Source organism: Mastomys coucha, unplaced genomic scaffold (genome assembly GCF_008632895.1).
Source record: "Mastomys coucha isolate ucsf_1 unplaced genomic scaffold, UCSF_Mcou_1 pScaffold15, whole genome shotgun sequence".
Lineage (NCBI taxonomy): Eukaryota > Metazoa > Chordata > Mammalia > Rodentia > Muridae > Mastomys > Mastomys coucha.
Window position 1 is genome coordinate 114,672,474 of NW_022196897.1, and position 21,748 is coordinate 114,694,221.

General features: G+C 45.0%; 1 protein-coding gene across 1 annotated transcript in view; it reads left to right on the forward strand.

Annotated features, from left to right (window-relative positions):
• Polr1b (RNA polymerase I subunit B) overlaps positions 1–20,865 on the forward strand; it is a 25,493-nt gene extending 4,628 nt beyond the window's left edge. The window contains exons 5-15 of the mRNA XM_031371863.1: positions 2,425–2,561; positions 4,003–4,226; positions 4,756–4,927; positions 6,975–7,146; positions 8,002–8,283; positions 10,137–10,270; positions 12,676–12,846; positions 13,693–13,849; positions 17,636–17,832; positions 18,279–18,532; positions 19,659–20,865. Of these exons, the coding sequence (XP_031227723.1) occupies positions 2,425–2,561; positions 4,003–4,226; positions 4,756–4,927; positions 6,975–7,146; positions 8,002–8,283; positions 10,137–10,270; positions 12,676–12,846; positions 13,693–13,849; positions 17,636–17,832; positions 18,279–18,532; positions 19,659–20,541 (2,783 nt within the window). The 3' untranslated portion in view covers positions 20,542–20,865. The remainder of the gene's footprint in view (positions 1–2,424; positions 2,562–4,002; positions 4,227–4,755; positions 4,928–6,974; positions 7,147–8,001; positions 8,284–10,136; positions 10,271–12,675; positions 12,847–13,692; positions 13,850–17,635; positions 17,833–18,278; positions 18,533–19,658) is intronic.
• Positions 20,866–21,748: the final 883 nt, after the last annotated feature.

Below are 21,748 nucleotides of genomic sequence, written 5' to 3' on the forward strand. Positions count from 1 at the left end.
GCCATTAAGCATTTCTGTAAGATTCAGGGTGGAGGTTGTGGGGAAGTGTTGACCAAAGTGTAAACTTTTAAGTTACAGGCTAAGTACGGGGCTAGGAAATGGCTCAGTGGGAAAGCATGGGGAATTTAGTTTGGGTCCCCATCATCCACATTTAAAAACAGCAGAGGGGCATGGCAGTGCACATCTCTGATCCTAGCACTGGAGGGAAGGGGACAGGAGCCCCAGGCAGGGGCTACCGCTAGTTTAGTCCAGGTAGAAAGTCCCAGGTTTGGTGAAAGACCCTGTCTGAAAGAAGCGAAGTGGAGAAGCGCGTGAGGAAGGCATCTAGACTCCAATCTCTGGTCTCTGCCTGTGCCTGCGTAGGAGAGTAACACCGCACACAGGCACACACATGTACATGCTCACATACATAGACACGCATGCACACACTCCCTGTACCTGTGTGAGAGAGTAACAGCCCCCACATGTGAACACATACATACTTAAATACAATCTAGTGCCAGTGTACAGCACTGTGACTATAGCTAATGATATTGTTTTGCTATTTGAAATTTAAAGATGGAGGAGATTCTTTAAGTGTCTTGATCCCACATGTATAGACATGCACAGTTGGTAACTATATGTGGTAATTGATGTTTTAATCAATTTGATTATGGTAATTGCTATGAATGTTTCTCAACTAGTAGGGTTCTGTCTTAATAAGCCTGTAGTAAATTGAAAGTATTGTGCATTAAAAATGCATGTAAAGGGGCTGGAGAGATAGCAGTTTAAGAGTTTGTAATCTTCAGAGAACCTGAGTTCAATTTACAGCATTCATGTTGGACAGATATACATATATATACATATATATATAGAGAGAGAGAGCCAGGCATGTGATGCACACACCTTTAATCCCAACCCTAGGGAGGCAGAGGCAGGTGGATCTCTGAGTTCAAGGCTAGCCTGATCTACATTGGGAGTCCCAGGATAGGACCTTCAGTGTTACATAATAGATCCTATCTCAAAAAAAAAAAGTGAGAGAGATAGAGAATAGTGTCCTTAGAGGCAGGGACTAGTTTGGTAGTGAGCTTGTCTGACCTGCAGAAGTTTCTGGGTTCATTACTTGACACCACACACATAATAATGCACTCAACACACTATGCACACATAGTAGCTTAGCTCGCCAAGCCCAAATGTGCCCAGAACAGTTATTAAAACAGCAGCATACACTTTGGAAAAACCACCTAAAATAAAACCTGTTTTATGAGCAAGTGTTGATCCTCTCGTGCTCACACACATTGGCGACCCTGGACCCTGAAGAGTATCAGTTGGTTTTCTTTTTGATCTCTGGGCTGGTTGGGAGCTGTGGCTCAGCCCTGCTGTCCAGCATCCTGGGAAAATACACAGCATTAGCCTAGGAGCAGGTCTCAGTTCAGAAGTGAAATGCAATTTCTCCTCAATGGACATGGCTTGTACACTGCGGTGAAGCTAAAAGGTTGCAAGTGGATCATGGTTAGTTGGCCCCATTATATATGTGTACAAGTTGGCACCCATTGTTTATGTGCATCAAATTGCTTTACTATATATATATATATGGTATTTACTAAGATATACCCAGAAAGTGATTTCATAATGAAAATCCTTTGTATATTTTTAATCTGGAAGACTTTATATATTTATGGTATTGTTTTTGAAGATGAAGGCTAGCCTGACTGATTGCCTGTGACCAAAGGCCTCAGAGGCCCCACTGGTTCAGGCTGCCTTGGCATATCCTCATGGGAGACTAGTCTGTGTGCTAATGCTGCCTGTGATAGTGCCTGGCATCACGAGATAGCATATGGCATTCTCTATTTAAGGTTTCTACATTTACATTACCACCTAGGAGAACAGCATCTCAGTATGTCAAAACCTGAAGTCTGAGTTCTGCTGTTCTCCATCAGGATGATAGATAAGTAACCATGTCTGGACCAGTCCTGTCATAGGGCAGTGAGAATAGGAAGTCCGCTCTGCAGGTGATCCAAGAATAAGGTGCTATAGGACATGGGCCCCAGCTGATGGAAACCTTGGAAGTTTGGCCAAATTCATAGCTTCATTCATTTCGCAGGGTAACCTTGTAAACATTTGGCAGTGGTCTATAGACGTTTTGGATTGCCAGCCTTGGTTAGTTTAATCTCTGTTCGTTTTTGGTTTTTGTTTGTTTTGTTTTGTTTTAAATGGGTTCTCTCTAGGTAGCCCTGGCTGTCCTAGAACTCACTGTGTAGATCAAACTGGCCTCAAACTTATGGAGCTCTGCCTGCATCTGCCTCCCAAGTGCTGGGACTAAAGTTGTACGCTACCACTCTGGACCTTGGCTCATCGTAACAAGTGATTTGGCTTTGATTATGGTAGTAGTCAGAAGAAAAATGAAACACTACACCCATGATTCCTTGCTGTTGCTTTGAATAGGGGTTTCCATACACTGTGTGAGAGAAGAGCATTCCGCTGTCAATATGAACCTTCACTATGTGGAGAACGGCACGGTTATGTTAAACTTTATTTACCGGAGAGAGCTGTTTTTTCTTCCTTTGGGATTTGTACTTAAGGTGAGATGAGATGAATGTCTGTCTTTGCTGTGAATAGACTCATTGGAAGCTATGTCCTGCACGCGGGGTGGTGGGATGGCTTCTCTTTGTTAAAACATACATGTGCATATGTGTTACCCAAGCATTTTGGTAGTCTGAGACTGGAGGTTGCAAGATCTAGGCCAGCTAGGGCAACATACCAAGACTTTGTCTTCTCCAGCCTCCCCACCCTCACCAAAAACCAAACCAAACCGGACATGCTGTTTTAATTAATTTGCCCCTGGTCCATTCTTTTTTTTTTTTTTAATTTATATTATTTATTTTATGTGTATGAGTACACTGTAGCTGTACAGATGGCCGTGAGCTATCGTGTGTGGCTGCTGGGAATTGAACTCAGGACCTCTGTTACCCACCACCACCACCACCCCACCCTACCCACCCCCAACCCTACTCGCTCCAGCCCTGCTCGCTCTGGGCCACTCGCTCCAGCATAATTCACTGTAGCTGTCTTCAGTCGCACCAGAAGAGGGCGTCAGATCTCATTATGGGTGGTTGTGAGCCACCATGTGGTGGATGGGATCTGAACTCAGGACCTTTGGAAGAGCAGTCAGTGCTCTTACCCGCTGAGCCATCTCGCCAGCCTGCCCCTTTTCCATTCTTAAAGTCAGTAGCTTGAAATATCAATAAACATTTTCTCTCAAGAGTTTCTGGGGTTGTAGAATTTGGGAGGAGCCTGATTCCATGGACTGCATTGAAGTATTTGAGGTGCTCTGGGCTTCTGAGATGGCTCCTCTGGGAAAAGCACCTGCCACGCAAGACTGACAACCTGAAGTCAGCCTCCGGAACCCACAGCAGAAGGAGAGACCTGGCTCTCAAGAGCATGTCCTCCTTCACCTCCATATGTGTGCAGTGGCTTGTGTACACCTCCACACATGCTCAAACACCATATTCTTCCCCTCATAAAGAATTAAAACTTTATAATAAATGAAGTGGTGTAGTCACCTGGATTGACCATGCTTCCAGGACCCAGTGCCCAGGTAGCTGGCTCACATGGTGGATGTTTGCAGGAGGTCTCTGTTCCTTGTCCCCGTGGAGAGTTAACGCAGAGAATGGGGTTGAAGGCAGTCTGTTTATGACCTAACCTTGGAAATCTGGCATCTCCCTTTTCTGATGTATTTTTCTTGGTGATGTAGGACAACCCTAATTCATAATGGGAGATGATTCCAGTTTTGAATATCCAGTAGGACCATTGGGCTTTGCTGTTTGGCTGATATATTAACAAAACAAAACAAAAAAAAAGCCTCATTTTGGAGGGCTGGTTTTGCTTGGGCAATAAAAATTATGAGAGGATTAGTACAGCACGTGTGTTTGGTTTGGGTTTTAGTGGAGGTAGGGGGTTGGGGGTTTGGTTGTTGTTAAAAAGAAAGGTTTATTTTTTTAAAAATGTTTTTTTCTATTTCAGGCACTCGTGAGCTTTTCTGATTATCAGATTTTCCAGGAGCTCACCAAAGGCAAAGAGGAGGACTCTTTTTTTAAGAATTCTGTTTCTCAGATGCTGCGGATTGTAATGGAAGAGGGCTGTCACACCCAGAAGCAGGTCCTTGACTATCTGGGTGAACGCTTCAGAGTAAAGCTCAACCTTCCTGATTGGTACCCTAATGTGGAAGCTGCTGAGTTCCTGTTTAAGTATGTGTGCTTTGGGGGTGCAAGGGGTTCATGCCAGGCAGTGAGCCTGGTGGCAAGGTGGTCGGTCCTAGCCAGAGGCTTTGCTTCTTGTGCTCTGCAATAATTTCAAATTTGCAACAGTGTCCAAGTAAGATAGTAGCCGCTGGAAGTCACTAGTGTTGGTATTTTGTTACATTTACCAGGCTCACTTTACACAGGTACGCATTTCCTCTCTGTACCTCTGTAAGCTGTGGGCCCTGTTTCCCTGTAGCAATGGCTTTGTATTACATACACACTGTATCAAAGGGGCCGGGTTCCAGCAGTCGGGATGTGGCCATTGTTGCTGAGAGAATTAAGTCTTAGTTTGAACTGAACTGGAGTAGCTCTGTGTGGTTACTTACTCCCCACCATGTTGGTGAGCACAGCTCCAGACTTTGGGGGCAGTATTCCATTAAAGTTGCCAGGGAAGGTAAAAAGCAGTCTGCAGAATAGGAGATGTTCCTGTTCTCCTGCAGGGCAAAGCAGAGCTCTAAGGTTGTCTCTTTCTCAGCCAGTGCATCTGCATCCACTTGAAATCCAACACTGACAAGTTCTACCTGCTCTGCCTCATGACCCGGAAGCTGTTCGCTTTAGCCAGAGGAGAATGCATGGAGGACAACCCTGATAGTTTAGTGAACCAAGAAGTCCTTACCCCTGGGCAGCTCTTCCTGATGTTTCTGAAGGTGAGTGCGTGCTGCCACTGTGGGCCACTGCGCCACTGGTGTGGCTGGTTGCCGTTTTACTGCATGGTGATAATTCCTAGTGTGAGCATTTTACGTCCTCTCTTCTTTGTTTAGCAGTGAGGGACTTAGTCAAAACTCTAGCTTATACCAGGCCTAGATATCTGTGTGTGTCGTCTGTATGTAATTTTGTGTCCATGTAAAATCTGGGCTTCCCAAACAAGAAGCATCTCCTGAGACTGACCTGGTTCTCCCTCTCTCCCTTCTTTCCTTCCTTTTTTCCTTTGGTTTTCAAGACAGGGTTTCTCTGTGTAGCCCTGGCTGTCTTGGAACTCGCTCTGTAGACCAGGCTGTTCTCTGCCTCCCAAGCATTGGGATTAAAGGTGTGTACCACCACCATCTGGCTGACTTAGGTGAAGGATTTTTTCAGTTGAATCCATTTTTTTCCCAGCAATAAAATTTTGTTCCTCATAGCTAAAACCCCTTCTTTTATAAATACTTACAGCATATTTTCCTTATCCATTCCTCTGTTCTTGGATACCTAGGCTGTTCATAGCTTAGCTGTTGTGAGTTGTGCTGCAGTGCCATTGATGTGCGAGAGTCTTTGTGGCCTTGACTGAAACCCTTCAGGACCACGAGGAGTATAGGCCTGTTAGTATTTGGAGCCATCCTGCTGACTTCCATGATGGCAGAACTCCTTCACACTCCCAGCAGCCGTGGGTCAGGATTCCCTTCTGTGGCCACCTCCTCCCTGGCTTACTTATTTTCTTGATGTCTGCTGTTCTGATGGGTTGAGATAAGAGTGTCCCTGTTGTTTCTATTTGGATTTCCCCGTGTCTAGTTTCATTGAACATTTCCTAATATGTTTATTACCCATTTGTACTTCATTTTCTGAGAACTGTCTCTTCATTTCTTTAGCTCATTTATTGATTGAGTTGTTTGACTTTGTGTGGGAGAGGGGTGGGCAGGTTGTGTCTATTTCTGTTCTTGGGTGGGTCCAGGTATTTGGGGACATTTTTTTAAGATAGGGTCTCACTGAACCTGGTGCTCACTGATTGTGTTGGGCTGTGTGGCCACCAAGCCCCAGGATCTCCTTGTTTCCATCTCACCAGTGCTAGGATTACAGGTGTGTGCTTCTGTGCTGCTGCTCTGTGCTCCGCACCGTGCTCCACACCGTGCAGAGCCGAGTGGCTACTAGAGATCCAAACTCAGATCCCCATGCTTGCAAGGCGAGCCATCTCCTCTGTTTCATTTCTTGTTATTCAGTGTTTTGACAGGGTGTCTCCTTACCAGCTCAGGCTGGCCTCTCATCTAAGGCTTCCTGTCTGAGGCCTTCAAATACGGAGATCAGTCATATACAACCATGCCTAGTTTAATTTTATATACATATATATATGTTTATGTAGTCTAAAGGTAACATCAAATCTTGGTCATAGCACTGATGACTAAGCAACAACTGTATTGATATCCTTGGATACAGTTTTTGGTTTTGTTCCATGTCTTTAAGTTCATCTACTTGCTAGAATTTATTTGTAATTTATTAGTTTTTGGTTTGTTTGGTTTTGGGTTTTTGGTGGCTCTGACAAAATGCCTGACAGAAGCTTACATAAGGCAGAGAGGATTTATTTGGGCTCATGGTTTTGGGAATATAATCTGTGACAGTAGAAAGAGTTTCTGGACGCAGGGTAGCAAGTTCAAATGGGGAGCAGAGCCAGCTCCTGCGGGGCTAGGTCCTCTAGCCAGATCCCATTTCCCAGAGGACATGGATGTTGGAAACTGATTTTGTGGCTTCTGCAATAGCAGTATACAATCTTGACCACTGAGCAGTCTCTCCAGCCCCTGATTTAGACTTGCTGTCTGCCTTTAGAAATGTCTAAGCTTCACTTGTACATTGCAGGGCTGTCTTTAAGGATGTGCTACAGATGTGCTCTTTGGCACATGTATAAACAGTGGCCTTTACGGGACTGTGTCTGTAGATTGTAGAGGTAGATACAGCATTTACGATCATTAAAGCATGTACTGCTTTAAATTTAACATTTTCTTCTTTTAGGAAAAAATGGAAAATTGGCTGGTATCTATTAAAATATCTTTCGATAAGAGGGCTCAGAAGGCCAATGTTTCCATAAACAATGAAAATTTGATGAAGATTTTTAGTATGGGAACAGAGCTAACAAGACCATTTGAATATCTTCTTGCTACTGGGAATCTTCGTTCTAAAACAGGTAAAGTTCAGGTTGGTGGCACATGCCTTTAATCCCAGCACTTGGGAGGCAGAGGCAGAAGCAGGTGGATTTCTGAGTTCGTGGCCAGCATGGTCTACAGAGTGAGTTACAGCAGCCAGGGGCTACACAGAGAAACAAAAAAAAAAAATTATAAAACAGGTAAAGTTAAACAGATAGGCCATTTTTATTTTCAAATTACCTGCCTATATTAGACAGGTATTATATTAATTAAAATATGTTGCTGAGCAATTTCGGAGTAAGCTCACCCTCACTAAAGACAAATTTCATGATATGGTAAATTTTGACAAATGTCTGCCATCCTGAAGGGTTCAGCAAGGTGTCTTGTGTAAAACTGGTTAGTGCAAACAGCCACATTCCCTTGACTCCTAGAAAGCACATGACCAGTTATGTCTGGAGCAGGGTTACCGGATTTCAGTCTCAAAGTGTTTGGACCCTGAACCAGTTGCATTGGAATGAATTGGGAAAATAAAAAGGACAGTTGGGATCCAGAAATCTGCTTTTGTCTTTCTGACAGACACAACTGATACCGCTTCTCTCTGAGCATGCCATCAAGTGCTTCACTCTAGGGCTCTCAGATCAGTCTAACTCAGTTCTTTCCATTCATCCCATCTAATACTGCATATGTTGCAATAATCCACTTTTGTGTATGGTGAGAGAACTGGGGATTGAACCCAGGGCCACTCGGGTATTAGACTAGCGCTCTTAACACTAAGCTACATCCCCAGCCCCTGAAGTTTTATTATTTTATCAAAACATCAGAAACAAACACTATGGGGTTTTAAACCTAGACTTTGGCCTGCTTTGAGTGACTTTTTTTTTTTTTTTTTAATTAAGGTCTTGGCTTTCTGCAAGATTCTGGCCTGTGTGTTGTGGCTGACAAGCTGAACTTCATTCGCTATCTCTCCCATTTCCGCTGTGTGCACAGAGGGGCTGACTTTGCCAAAATGAGGACCACCACCGTGCGCAAGCTGCTGCCAGAATCCTGGGGCTTCCTCTGCCCTGTGCACACTCCAGACGGGGCGCCGTGTGGGCTGCTGAACCACCTAACTGCCGTGTGTGAGGTTGTTACCAAGTTTGTGTACACAGCGTCTATTCCAGCCTTGCTCTGTGGCTTAGGTAGGAACAGTGAACAGCCCTGCTGGGTTTCACCACTTTGAACAAGGTCAAGCCGTGAAGTTTCTCTTGGGATTCAGCAGGGGCATTTCTTCACTCCCCCATGCATGTGTTAGGCTACATTCTAAGCTTCTCTCTCGGGCAGTCTGTGCAGCTAAAATAAGTTCAGTGTCCGTGGTGTTGTCCCTTTTGATAAAATGAAAAGATAGAAAGATGCGAGGTGGGATGACAGTTAGTATTCAAGTTTAGGTGCCTTGTGTAAGTTTTGGGTCCCTGGTGGGCCTTTGCATTTCTCAGTAGAGAACAATGGTGGTCTGGGGAAATTCCATTAAAAAGTAGCTTACCCTGTATGGCTGATGCCATAGATCCATGACCATTGCTCCTGGTAACTTGCAGCTGCTGTCTCTGCTTTGGGGAAAACTCAGTCATGATCTTTTTCTAGGCTTGGTAGTTACCTCGAGATTGTTTTCACAATTAAAGATGTTGGTCTTTGAGTATTTTATACCAGTTAGTCCTGGGCTCTTCCAGTTGAGATATAAAAATCATAGTATCGTGTCTCTACCAGAGTGTGTGGATATGGGGAACGGGGATCTCCACTGGATTGAGGTTTATGAAGTGCAGCTTAGAACTCATAAGGGTCAGGTGATAGATGCTTCAAGTAACCAGAAGGAAAAATGAGTCAAAACTCAAGACTTTTTATGTAAAGTACTTTACCCAACTGGAAAGTAACCATTGAGAGAAGACTTCAGAGAAAAAGATAAAGAAATAGCCAAGAGTCAGGAGGTAGAAATGGAGTAATCTGTCCATTTGCTGACTACAAGGCAAAGAATAATTTCATTCTATCACTAATTAAAATCAAGCCAGGCATTGTGGCACACACCTGTAACCCCAGCACTTGGGTGGTGGAGGCAGGAGGATCAGAAGTGCAAGGCAATCCTCAGCTACATAGAAGTGTGAAGTCAGCTGGGGTTACATGAGACCCTGTCTCAAAGTCCAGAGGCAGCAAAGAGAAAAGGTTAAAGTAGAAAGGTAGACGGTACATCCAACCTGGAGGAAGAGACGGGAAGCCATTTTCTCTGGCGATGAGGAAGAGGCAGAGTAAAAGACTATCCACACCAGGAGGGCTGGTGTGGGTGACACATGAGTGGTAACCTTTGACACTTGGGAAAATGCTGGCTGTTTTCACATGGCACTTGTGTGTGCAACCATCCTTTCACTTAACTTGGTTCTCATTTGCAGCCCTGTGTTGTCTTGAATTCATGGCCAATGCTGTCAGCCCATACTGAACCATTATTGCTAGGGGAACTGTAGGGCTTAGCACTCTCTAATCTAACCTTGAACTCTGAGACCCAAGACAGCCACATTGCACTTAGGAACACTAGGCATACCCCCACCCCCACCCCCAGCACTAAGTGTTTGCATGGCCTTGAAATCCAAGGTCTTTCCTGCAGTTGGAGCACAGAGACAAGATGGCCAAGTATGTACAGCAGGAAACTTACATTTCTGCCATGTTACCTCAAAAGTGGCCATATAATTTTGTGCTTACAAAAAAAATGTATGTCCAAGTATGGAAACCACAGATAAGGAGGGTCGACAATAATTAGGTTTTTCTAGAGAAAGGGTATTAAATGAGCAGGCTTTAGGAATCTGCGTGTGAGAAGGCATACTGTGCAAAGATCTCCCGTGCCCGGCCATCTTCTCACCGGAGACAGGGTACTAGATGATTGTGTGTCCTTGGTGAAGCAATTTACAGATGTACAAATACGAAAGCGTTTGTGTTGTACAGATAGGAGAGTTGGACAGCTAAACTGAGAAAGCCGTTACTGAATGCCCTTGGTTGTCCTTGTCCCTCCCAGGAGTCACTCCTGTTGATGCAGCACCATGTCGACCATACAGTGACTGCTACCCCGTCCTGCTGGACGGCGTCATGGTGGGCTGGGTGGATAAGGAGCTTGCTCCTGAAGTTGCAGATACTCTCCGTCGATTTAAGGTGATTATCAGTCTTTGTGGGTTGTCTTCCTTGTCTCCTGAGTTTGGTTTTCAGCCTTTCCTAGTTGACGTGGTGTCCTGGCGATGGCCTACAGTGGTCAAGCAGTCAGCAGGCGGAAGCTAATTCCAGAGTGCCTCGCTCTTCCCCTGGTGGTATCTTGCCTTGGGTAAGGGGTCAGTGACAGACACGTGACCTATAAGCATTTACTGGTCATTTTATTTACTGCTTATGTAACCAGTTTGACTTCATAGGAGTGCCACCAGTAAGTTACCATGACTGCTCCCCAGTTGTCTGCCCTGGGAGGCATTAATCTGAACCTCTTAGGTTGGTCACTGTGTAGTTAGTTTTTCAGGGGTAACTTGTGGACCCACTGACTGATGGTTCTTGCTGAGTTTCCACTGCTCCTTCCATTGTTCTTTGCTAAGGTGCTCATGACTGGGGCCATTGTCTGTGCTCACTCTCATCCACACAGGTCTCGGCCATCTTCCTGGTCAGTTTCCCAGGAAGCTGGGATTATAGGCCCATACCCTCAGCCCAGTCAGAGTTCTTTATTTCTACTCTTCCTAAGCTTGCTGCCTCTACTGAGGTCTGTTTTAGTGAGCTGAATATTTTTATCTTGGTTTTATGAGCCAATGATTTTTACCTTTTCTTTCCTTTTTTTTTTGGGAGGGGGGTTCGAGGCAGGGTTTCTCTGTATAGCTCTGGCTGTCCTGGAACTCACTCTGTAGTCCAGGCTGGCCTCGAACTCAGAAATCCGCCTGCCTCTGCCTCCCAAGTGCTGGGATTAAAGGCATGTGCCACCACTGCCCGGCTGATTTTTACCTTTTCCTTTCTGTATTTTGGCTTTCTTTTTTCTGTTCATTATTAACTTTTGTGTTAATTTAATTCTTGGACTGATGGGATGGCTCAGTGGGCACAGGCACACACTCAGACCTAGTTACCTGAGCTTGATCCCCAGATCACACGAGGTCACAGGAAAGAGCTGACTTCCCAGACTCCTCCACTGCATGCTTACACTCATGGGCCTGTACACATGCGTATAAAATGAATCCCTTAGAGTTCAAGGCTTGGAGAGATGGCTCAGTGGTTAAGAGCACTGGCTGCTCTTCCACAGGACCTGGGTTCAGTTCCCAGCACCCATGTGGTAGTTCACAACTGTCTATAGCTCTAGTTTCAGGGAATCCCACTCCTTCCTTTGAACTCCATGGACACCAGGCACAACGTGGTACATATAGACATGCAGGCAAACTGCTCATGCATACAAAGTAAAACGATAAAACAAACAAACAAAGAATTCAGTTTGGTCTAGGCATAGTGGCTTAATCCCAAGCAAATGAAAGGCTGAGGCAGGGGCATAAGTATAATTATCAATGTGTTTTTCATTCTTTTCTCCCTTTCTTGCCCTTTTTTGGTATCCGTGTGGTACACTTTACCCACTTCACAGACATGAAAGATGTGATAATGGCTGTGTTAACTGAGGTTGAAGACACTGGAACGGTTTCAGGACTGGAACGTGCTGCCAGGGCTGGAATGTCATCTTTTAATGTTATTTCCTGGTTCCTCCCTCTGCGCAGTCTCCATTCATCTTTACTGATAATGTGCTAAGCTGTGGATCCCTTAAGCATATATAGCTTTTAGAATCTTTTTCAAATTATTGTAGTTTTGGTTTTTATTTCTCCCTTTACTTAAGATTTTTAAAATAATTTTTGTTTAAGATTTATTTTTTTTATGCATGCATGCAGTACCCATGAAGGCCAGAGGAGGGCTGGATCTCTCTGGGAGTGGTGCTCGTGGCAGTTATAAGCCACTTGACATGGGTACTGGGAACTGAACCCTGGTCCTCTATGAGACCAGTAAGTGCTCTTAACCACCAAGCCATTTCTCCAGCCCTGTTTTGGGTTTGTTGTTGGTGGTGGTGGGGTGTTTGTGTGTGTGTGTGTGTGTGTGTGTGTGTGTGTGTGTGTGTGTGTGTGTGTGTGTGTGTGCACGCACATGCGCGTGCGTGTGCATGTCTGTGTTTGGGTATGCGCTTGTGAATTCAGTGCCTGCTGTTTGTACTCTTAGCTGTGTTGCCATCTCTGCAACCATATTTTGTTTGTTTGTTAATTTCCAAACACAGGACACTTTTCATGTAATTGTTTGGAAGGAAATTCACTAATGCATATTTCAAACATAAGAGAATAATCTTGTCTTTAAAAAACTCCTTGCCATTTCTTGTGGGCTGAGTGGCCTTGTCTGAGGTTGAGACTGGGATGGGTAGCTGTGGCTTCGGGGTACTAGGTTTATTACAGGATGACGTCATTTCTTAGATCATTTCCTTTCCTGTTCTGCCCGGCTCCTTGTGGCAGAGAGGCTGGGATAAGACATACGTTTATTCTTCACTAAACTCTGTTTTGTTAAAACAGGTGTTGAAAGAAAAAAGAATTCCTCCCTGTATGGAGATCGCGCTGATTCCCATGACAGGAAAACCAAGCCTGTACCCAGGGCTCTTCCTCTTTACCACCCCCTGCAGGCTGGTGAGGCCTGTGCAGAACTTGGAACTGGGCAAAGAAGAGCTCATTGGAACTATGGAACAGGTAGGTCCCTGCTGCTCTGTTGCCTATGTGGAACACAGCTTCAGGGGCTCAGCTATTGCTTTTTAAAGCATTTGATAGGGAGTCAGACTGACTCTTCTGGCTCTCTTTGTCCAGCTGTCCTGCCACGTGTCCAGGAACCTGAGGGAGGCTTGGTGCTCACATGACTGCCCTTCCATGCTGCCCAGCATTCACAGTTCCTTTGCACTTGGCTCTGTCCCAGTTGGTGAGACCAAGGCATCCCGTTGACTCCACCTTGGTCATCACCTACACCTTTGCCATAGACAAATAGATTTGTGCCTACTTTTAAAAAAAGAAACCGAGTATCGTGGTGCACTTCAATCCCAGCCCTGAGGAGGCAGAGGCAGGCAGACTGCGTTGGAGGCCAGAATGGTCTACGGAGTGAATTCCAGGACAGCCAGGGCTAAACAGAGAAACCTTAATCCAAAATAAATGAACATTTGTCTTCTTCTCTGGCCCTTCACAATTAGACAGAGTAGATCCGGGATGAATATCTAAGGGGAAAGCGTTAGGGGGATTGGTCAGTGGCAGAGTGCTTGGCATGTACAGACTCTGGGTTCTGGCTCCAGCACCTTCAGAGCAGCGAGTGGGACATCTATCTGGAAGCTCCCTATGCTTCTGACAGCGCTCATTCATGATTTGGGTGATGCAGGCACTCTGCAGCCTCAAGCCTCAAGCGGCAACCCCTGGGAAGCAGCAAGACCAGCACAGTTACCTCACGCCTCCGCCTTCTTGTCCTCCCTCTGCCTCAAGCAACAACCCCTGGGAAGCAGCAAGACCAGCACAGTTATCTCACGCCTCTGCCTTCTTGTCCCCCCTCTGCTCCAGCTCTTCATGAACATTGCCATCTTTGAGGACGAGGTTTTTGGTGGAGTGTCCACACACCAGGAGCTCTTCCCTCACAGCCTGCTGAGCGTGATCGCCAACTTCATCCCCTTCTCTGATCACAACCAGAGTCCTCGGAACATGTACCAGTGCCAGATGGGTAAGGTGGGTGGGGATGGGGGGTCAGCGCATGCAAGCACAAAAAGCACTTGTAAGTTAAATTGAAGTGATTTCAAACTTACAGTAAGTTTCAAGAATAGTACGAAGAATGCCCACAGATGAGTTGTCTACTCTGTCTACCTGTTTGCCCTGTTTGCTTTTTCAAGCATAATGGTGCCTTCCTCCAAAGTTCAGTTTGTGTCCCCCCACTATCAGGACTTTCTTAGGATATTTATCAAAATTAGGAGGTTTACCATTAAGTTTTTTTTAAGATTTATTTATTTATTTTATGTAAATGAGTACACTATCACTGTCTTCAGACACACCAGAAGAGGGCAGTGGATCCCAGTACAGATGGTTGTGAGCCACCATGTGGTTGCTGGGAATTGAACTCAGGACCTCTGGAAGAGCAGTCAGTGCTCTTAACTGCTAAGCTATCTCTCCAGCCCCTAGCTTTGACTTCTTTATAAAAAAAATCTTATTTTAAATTGCACATATGTGTGTCCATATGTAAGTACTGCATGTATATCTGCAGAAGCCAGAAGCATTGAGTGCCTCGAGCTGGACTTAGTCAGTTGTGACCCTGACATGAGTACTGGGAGCTGAGCATAGTTCCTCTGCAAGAGCAGCACGCACTCCATATTTTAATCCTTACTCACTTTGAAGTTGGGTGAGAAACCAAAGCCCCTGGCCAGTTGACCCGTGTTCCGCTAGTGTGTCTCCCTTGATGCAGAAGAACTCTTCAGTTTGTGGCATTTACATTTTTAAAGAAAATGGCGTGTTTGTCTGAGATCTTGTGCCTCACGCCATTACAGTCAAATCACATACTTTCTGTATTCTTCATTTTTATCTGAGATTCACGCTCTCAACATTGGACATTCTCTTTACCCCGGTGGCCTTCCTTGAGTTGGTCTTGAACTCAGTATCCTGGCCTTTGTCTGTTGTCCCAGAATTACGGGTGTACATGTGCCATGCCACATCCTTGTGGCAGGTTTGTTGTTTACTGCATGGGTGGCCGACTCCAAATCCTCTTGTGGTCATTATCCAGAAATTTGTTTTTCACACTCACCTGAAGGAGATCTTCGCTGGTTGTGTAATGCCGAGTGGACATTTCCTTTGATTTTAGTGTACAGTTGCTTCATAGTCTCCTTGTTGTCTGTTGCGTCTAACTAGAAGGTAGGGCTTGCAAAGTCCAGTTTCCCTGTTTAGTGTACTGTTTGCCCTCTTTAAGACTTGTTCTTAAGCTGGACGAGATGGTACACACCTTTAATCCCAGCAGTCGGGAGCAGAGGTGGGCAGATCTCTCTGAGTTTAAAGCCAGCCTGGTCTACAGAGTGAGTTCCAGGACAGCGGGCTACACAGAGAAACCCTGTCTCAAAAGTACAAAACAAAAGACTTGTTCTTTATTTTTGTTTTCAGGAGATTGGTTGTATGTCTAGATATGATTCTTCTGTTTGTGTTCTGATAGCATTTACTGGTCTTTATAAGAAAAAACTGATCAATTTCGGAGCATTTTCAAGGGCTTCAAAACTTGCTTCTTCCTCTTTATTTCTCCTCCCCTTTCAAGACTTAGCCATGCAATTTCATAAAAATCCCTGTGGTTATTCTCCTTGCTGTGTGTGCGGGTTATGTGTGTGGGTGTGCATGCTGTGGCATGAGGGTGAAGGTCAGAGGGTGGCATGAGGGTGGAGGTCAGAGGGCGGCATGAGGGTGGAGGTCAGAGGGCGGCATGAGGGTGGAGGTCAGAGGGCAGCATGAGGGTGGAGGTCAGGGCAGCTTTGTGGAGTAGTCCCTCTTCCTGACTTTATGGCTGGCTCTGGAGATTGAACTCAAGTTGTCTTTCAGTCTAGTCTAGGCCTTCTGTTGTGTCGGGTTGTGTGTTCTTGCTACCAGGTTATGCTTTCAGCTGTTTGTTCTCTATTCACTATAGTATATTTTCCTGTGAATTTGAACTTGATATAGTGGGTACTGTAAAGTTACTGTTCCAACATCAGGGTGGTCCCATTATTGCTATCCACTGACTGTGGTTTTTCTTGAGTGTGAGTTATGTTGACTGTTTGTGTGTCCGGTAATTACTGTGTCAGCTACTGTCACTGATAGCCCTTCAAGCTAGGCCCTGATAGGCCTCTCTGAAGAGGATGTTGCCGGTCTTGACTGCTGTTTAACTAGGTTCTTAATCTCAGTTAAACAACTTGACTCAGTCTCATGCATACTTGACTGAGTCTCACCAGTCTCATGAGCCATTCAGTTCCCACCAAAGGCTTAACCTCAACGTGTGTGCAGAGTAAAGGCTCTGCCTCTGTTGTCCGCATTTTTTTTAACTGCCTCTTATTTTCCAGTAGCTGCCATGCTGTGAATTCTGTTCCCAGATTCTTCAAAACAGTAAACCATGGGTTTCTAAGATAATTAAAAACTGAATTTTTTAAAAAAAAACTAAAGTGGTTGCTTTGTTCCTCTCAGTTTCTGACTACTTCAGCAAACCCCAGTCCCTGGGCAGTAAGTGGGCAGGAGCCGACCAAAGCGACCTAATGGAGTTCTGCACTGGTCTGCGCTGTGAAGAGGCACCGTGACCACGGCAACTCTTACAAAAGAAAACATTTAATTGGGTCTAGCTTAAGTTTCAGAGATTTAGTCCACTTATCAACAGGGTAGGAGCACAGTAAGGAACACTTCTACATCTGGATCCACGGGCAGCGGGAAGAAACAGCCAGTGGACCTGGGATGGGCTTTTAAAATCTCAAAGCACATTTCTTCTAGGCCACACCTACCCCAGCAAGGTTACATGTCCTAATCCCTCTCCAGCAGCGTTACTTCTAATGACTACACATTCAAACATATGAGCCATGGGGCCATTCTGAGCCAGACCACCATGTGGAGGAGGGGCCTGTTTTGGCTTGCTGTACCAGGGAATGCAGTCTGCAATGGCAGGAAGCTAGGGGCAGCTGGCCACACAGCATCCGCAGTCAGGAGGAGGGAGCAGTGACACTGCACTCAGTCCCAGAGCTACATTTAAGGCATGTCTCTTACCATAGAAAACTACCACAAAAGCAAGACACTAAACACAACGCAGTGCTCATTCATTTCTGCAATGACCATGAATGATAATCACCCAAATGTGCTCACTGACAGGTCATGCCCAACTCCACGTCTGCTGATGTGGTATCAGGAGTCAGGCCTGTAGGACAGATTTAAGTCCTGAGGAGGGGGACTGTAGAGTCCCAGTCTACATTTAAGGCATGTCTCCTACCTCGGTTCACCTCACCTAGGTAATCCCATATAGACATGTCCAGAGATTTGTTTCTATGTAATTTCTACATCTGGTCAAGTTGACAGTCCAGTAGCCATCATTTCTGTACACATTTTTGGTTTTAAAATGTCTTGCTCTGAAAGGATTCCTTGTAAAGGAACTCACAGGTGTACCCACTTACTTGTACCCAGACTTTACAAATACTGACATTTCTATGTGTGCATCCACATGGGTCCTACACTTGTTGGTATCCTCTGTAGCTTTCAGTGTTTTCATTATATTATAAATGATAGTGTCCTTAGCTGTGTGTTACAAGCGTCTATAAATGTATGTACATTAAATTCTGAACTCTTCCTGCTCTCTTGTAGTCTAGGCGTATTGTTATTCTTGATTGTTAAAGCTGATGTTAGGCTGATAAGCAGAGCTGCCGTGTTTGCTTTATTCCTTCTGTGGTGTGTACTTAGTTCTTTCCAGTTTTAGGAAGCGTGTTGAGAATTACGGATTGAAAACAAGATACAAAAGCATTTTTTTTTCTTGTAGGTAAGCAGACCATGGGCTTTCCACTGCTCACTTACCAAGACCGATCAGATAATAAACTCTATCGACTCCAGACGCCTCAGAGCCCTCTAGTGAGACCATGCATGTATGATTACTATGACATGGACAACTATCCAATCGGGACAAACGCCATTGTAGCTGTGATCTCCTACACCGGCTATGATATGGAAGATGCCATGGTGAGTGTTCTCATTGTAACTCTGTAATCCTTTCCATTACTGTTTTGAACTTTCTTACTGTGAGATCACTGAAGGAGTGTTTGTGTGTCCTCAAGGCCATATAGTAAATACATTTGTTCTTTAAATGGTTAATTCCTGCTCTGAGATGAATGGGGAGAGACATTGAAAGATACCCAGTGTATATGCATCTTCCATATCTGTAGACACACTATGGGTAAAGGTTGATATTAGGTTTTGGTATATTCACCCTTTATATTTGTCTCTGATTACATCTTAAGCCATTTATGAATCTGGGGTTTGATAGCGTTGGTAATTTGGAAATGTAGTTTCAAAATCAAATGCTAGTTACCTTAAACCAAATATTCATAGAGTCGGATCTGGTTATATTTTGAAAGTCTTTGTTTGCTGTCAGTCTCATAAATGAATTGGATTCTTTGACTGCACAGATTGTGAACAAGGCTTCCTGGGAACGAGGCTTCACTCACGGAAGTGTCTACAAGTCTGAGTTCATCGACCTCTCAGAAAAATTTAAGCAAGGAGACGATAGTCTGGTATTTGGGGTCAAACCTGGTGACCCACGGGTTATGCAGAAGCTGGACGATGATGGATTGCCATTCATAGGAGCAAAGCTGGAGTTTGGTGATCCTTACTACAGCTACCTAAACCTCAATACTGGGGAAGGCTTCGTGGTTTACTATAAGTAAGTTTGGGGACATGTGGGACTGCTGGTTGGTTAGTTAGTGAAAAGGTCTGTCACTGGGAGCCTGATTGGTGAGGAGGACACTGTTGACCAGCCTGGCCCTAATGTAATGGGTGATCCCCTGCCTCTTAAGTGATGGGAGTAGAGGCCTATGCTGCCACACTTGGTGTCTCTGCTGGTTTTTATGGGCTGTTTCTTAGTGAAATTACTAGAGGTCAATGAAGTTGTCTTCAAGCAGAAGAAAAAAACTTTAAAAAAATATAGGTAGTAATCTAGTTGTTATTTTAAATCTCTGCTGTGCTATCAAAGTAAGACTGGAAATGAAAGAGAAAAATCTCTCTGTTCTCAGGACTAGAACATTCAGGGTTGAAGCATTGATGGACTCACTAAAGTGAATCCTCATGGTGGCCTGCCTTAGTGTCCTCACATGGGGGAAAATGGGAGGGCCGATGCAGTGAACAGCTCAGACCCCTCTGTGAAACCCCTGTCCTCCTCAGGACTTAAATCCGTCCCACAGGCCTGACTCCTGACACCACAGCAGCAGAGGTGGAGTTGGGCATGACCTGGCAGTGAGCCAGGATAATCACATTTGGGTGATTATCATTCATTGTCATTGCAGAAATGAATGAGCACTGCGTTGTGTTTAGTGTCTTGCTTTTGTGGTAGTTTTCTATGGTCATTTCCTTCAAACATGCCATTAGGGATGTTTCCTGCATGAATACTGGGTTCTTAGGCCTCTTTTTAAAGATGAATAATTAATTAATATCTTAGCTGCTTTACAATGATGGCTTCAGCGGACTTGCCTAGAAGTTTTTCATTTACTAATATTTTCTCAGTTAAACATAATTAGGAATCCCAGTCATGAATAACGTCTAACATCTATTTTTATTGGTGAGCAGAGGGGGGGATACATTTTACACTCTTTATGGAACATTAATCATGTCCACAGGGCTTAAATGTTTTTAAGTTCAAATGAAGCTTGTCAAGGCTCTGTGTCACACACCTGTTCCTAGCACTTGGGAGACAGAGGCAGGGGGAATCGCTGCAAATTCCAGGTCAGCCAGGGCTAGAGACTCAGCAAACAGAACAAACTGCTTGACTTCTTATTTCATGCATTTTCTTGTAGGAGTAAAGAAAACTGTGTTGTGGACAACATCAAAGTGTGTAGCAATGACACAGGCAGTGGGAAGTTCAAGTGCATCTGCATCACAATCCGTGTCCCCCGGAACCCAACTATTGGAGACAAGTTTGCCAGCCGTCATGGGCAGAAGGGCATCTTGAGCAGATTGTGGCCAGCTGAGGACATGCCTTTCACTGAGAGTGGGATGATGCCGGACATTCTGTTTAATCCTCATGGGTTTCCCTCCCGTATGACCATAGGGATGTTAATCGAGAGCATGGCTGGGAAGTCTGCAGCTCTGCATGGTCTCTGCCATGATGCTACACCCTTCATCTTCTCCGAGGAGAACTCTGCCTTAGAGTACTTTGGTGAAATGTTAAAGGCTGCTGGCTACAACTTCTACGGCACTGAGAGATTGTACAGTGGCATCAGCGGGATGGAGCTGGAGGCTGACATTTTCATTGGTGTGGTTTATTACCAGCGCTTACGACACATGGTGTCAGACAAATTCCAAGTCAGAACAACTGGAGCCAGGGACAAAGTCACCAACCAGCCCATCGGGGGGCGGAATGTCCAGGGTGGAATCCGCTTTGGAGAGATGGAACGGGATGCTCTGTTGGCACATGGTACATCTTTTCTTCTTCATGACCGGCTCTTCAACTGCTCTGACCGTTCTGTCGCCCACGTGTGTGTGAAGTGTGGCAGTTTGCTTTCTCCGCTGCTTGAGAAGCCTCCTCCGTCGTGGTCTGCGATGCGCAACAGAAAATACAACTGCACTGTCTGTGGCCGCAGTGACACCATCGACACTGTCTCTGTGCCGTATGTCTTCCGGTACTTTGTAGCTGAGCTGGCAGCCATGAACATCAAAGTGAAACTGGACATCATTTAACTTGATCCGAGCCATCTGAGCTAGAAGATAAGAACAGGAGGTGTCCTCATCCAGTGAGGGTATTATGGGCTCACTCTGGGTCTATACAAGGATTTCAGTACTGAAGCCAAGAACAGGCAGCTGAGAATTAAAGTCTTCCGTGTTTCTCTAACCTACTGAAGTTGTTTAAAAAAAATTTTTGCGCCTTCTTTAAAAAAATGACTTAATTGATAATAGATCATGCCAGGCGTCTTCTTTCTGGGCCCAGGTTCACTGTTCTCTGCTTTCAGTAGCAGAGGGCATCTGTCATCTGGAGCAGGGCAGTGCAATAAACAGAAAATGGAAGCCATTTGTGTAATTTTTACTTCTATATACATGTACGCTAAAGCTATTTTGTGTATATAATTTGATGAGTAGATTGGAATGTAGGTGTGGTCCTCAATGTCATTACCTATTGATTGATGTTGAGTGCCACAGTAGAGAGAGAAGCTCACTGAAATGCCAGTAATTTCCCACAGGAGCAGAGGAGTTCAGCCTTCTTGAAAAGACTGACCCCCCAACTAGCACATTCCAGTTACTTTTATTCTGTCATTACACAAAATTAAGTAGATCTGGGAAAAGTTCCAACTACCAAAGTTATCTTGCTTGCCCTTGCTGCCTGAGAGAGCAGACAGCCCACACAAATCCCTTTGACCGTGGCTAGCCATAATCAAAAGTAAGAACTCCGGGTTTGCCAGCAGTGTCTTAGGACCAAGGTCTGTGCAGCTGCAAGCTCACATAGCAGCAAGTACAGACTACCCAGGGAGACAACAGTTCTTCAAGGCTCAAACAGTCACAAAACAACTTCTTAGCTTCTGCGTATTAACCCGAACATAGCAGAAGCTTTGGTGAAACATTTCCCTCAAACCAGACACAAAGGCTTCCTATACATTACACTACACAGATCCGTCGTCTCCAAAGTTTCCTTGTGCACCTCTGAGTGCTGCGTGTGTGTCTGTGTGTGTGTGTTATGCCCTCTTCACAGTTCAAAATGCAGCACAATTATCAGCCACAGGCACTGGCCCGTCAGCTTGGCTTTTCTGCCAACTCATAGTGGGATCATGTAGCACCTGTCCGTGTGATTGGCTTGTTTCACGACGTATGACATCCTCGATGGTTAGCCCTCCTCCTTTAAGGCTGAATATATCTGATTAATGAGTAGCTATGTTCCTTTGGTTTTTGTTTTCCC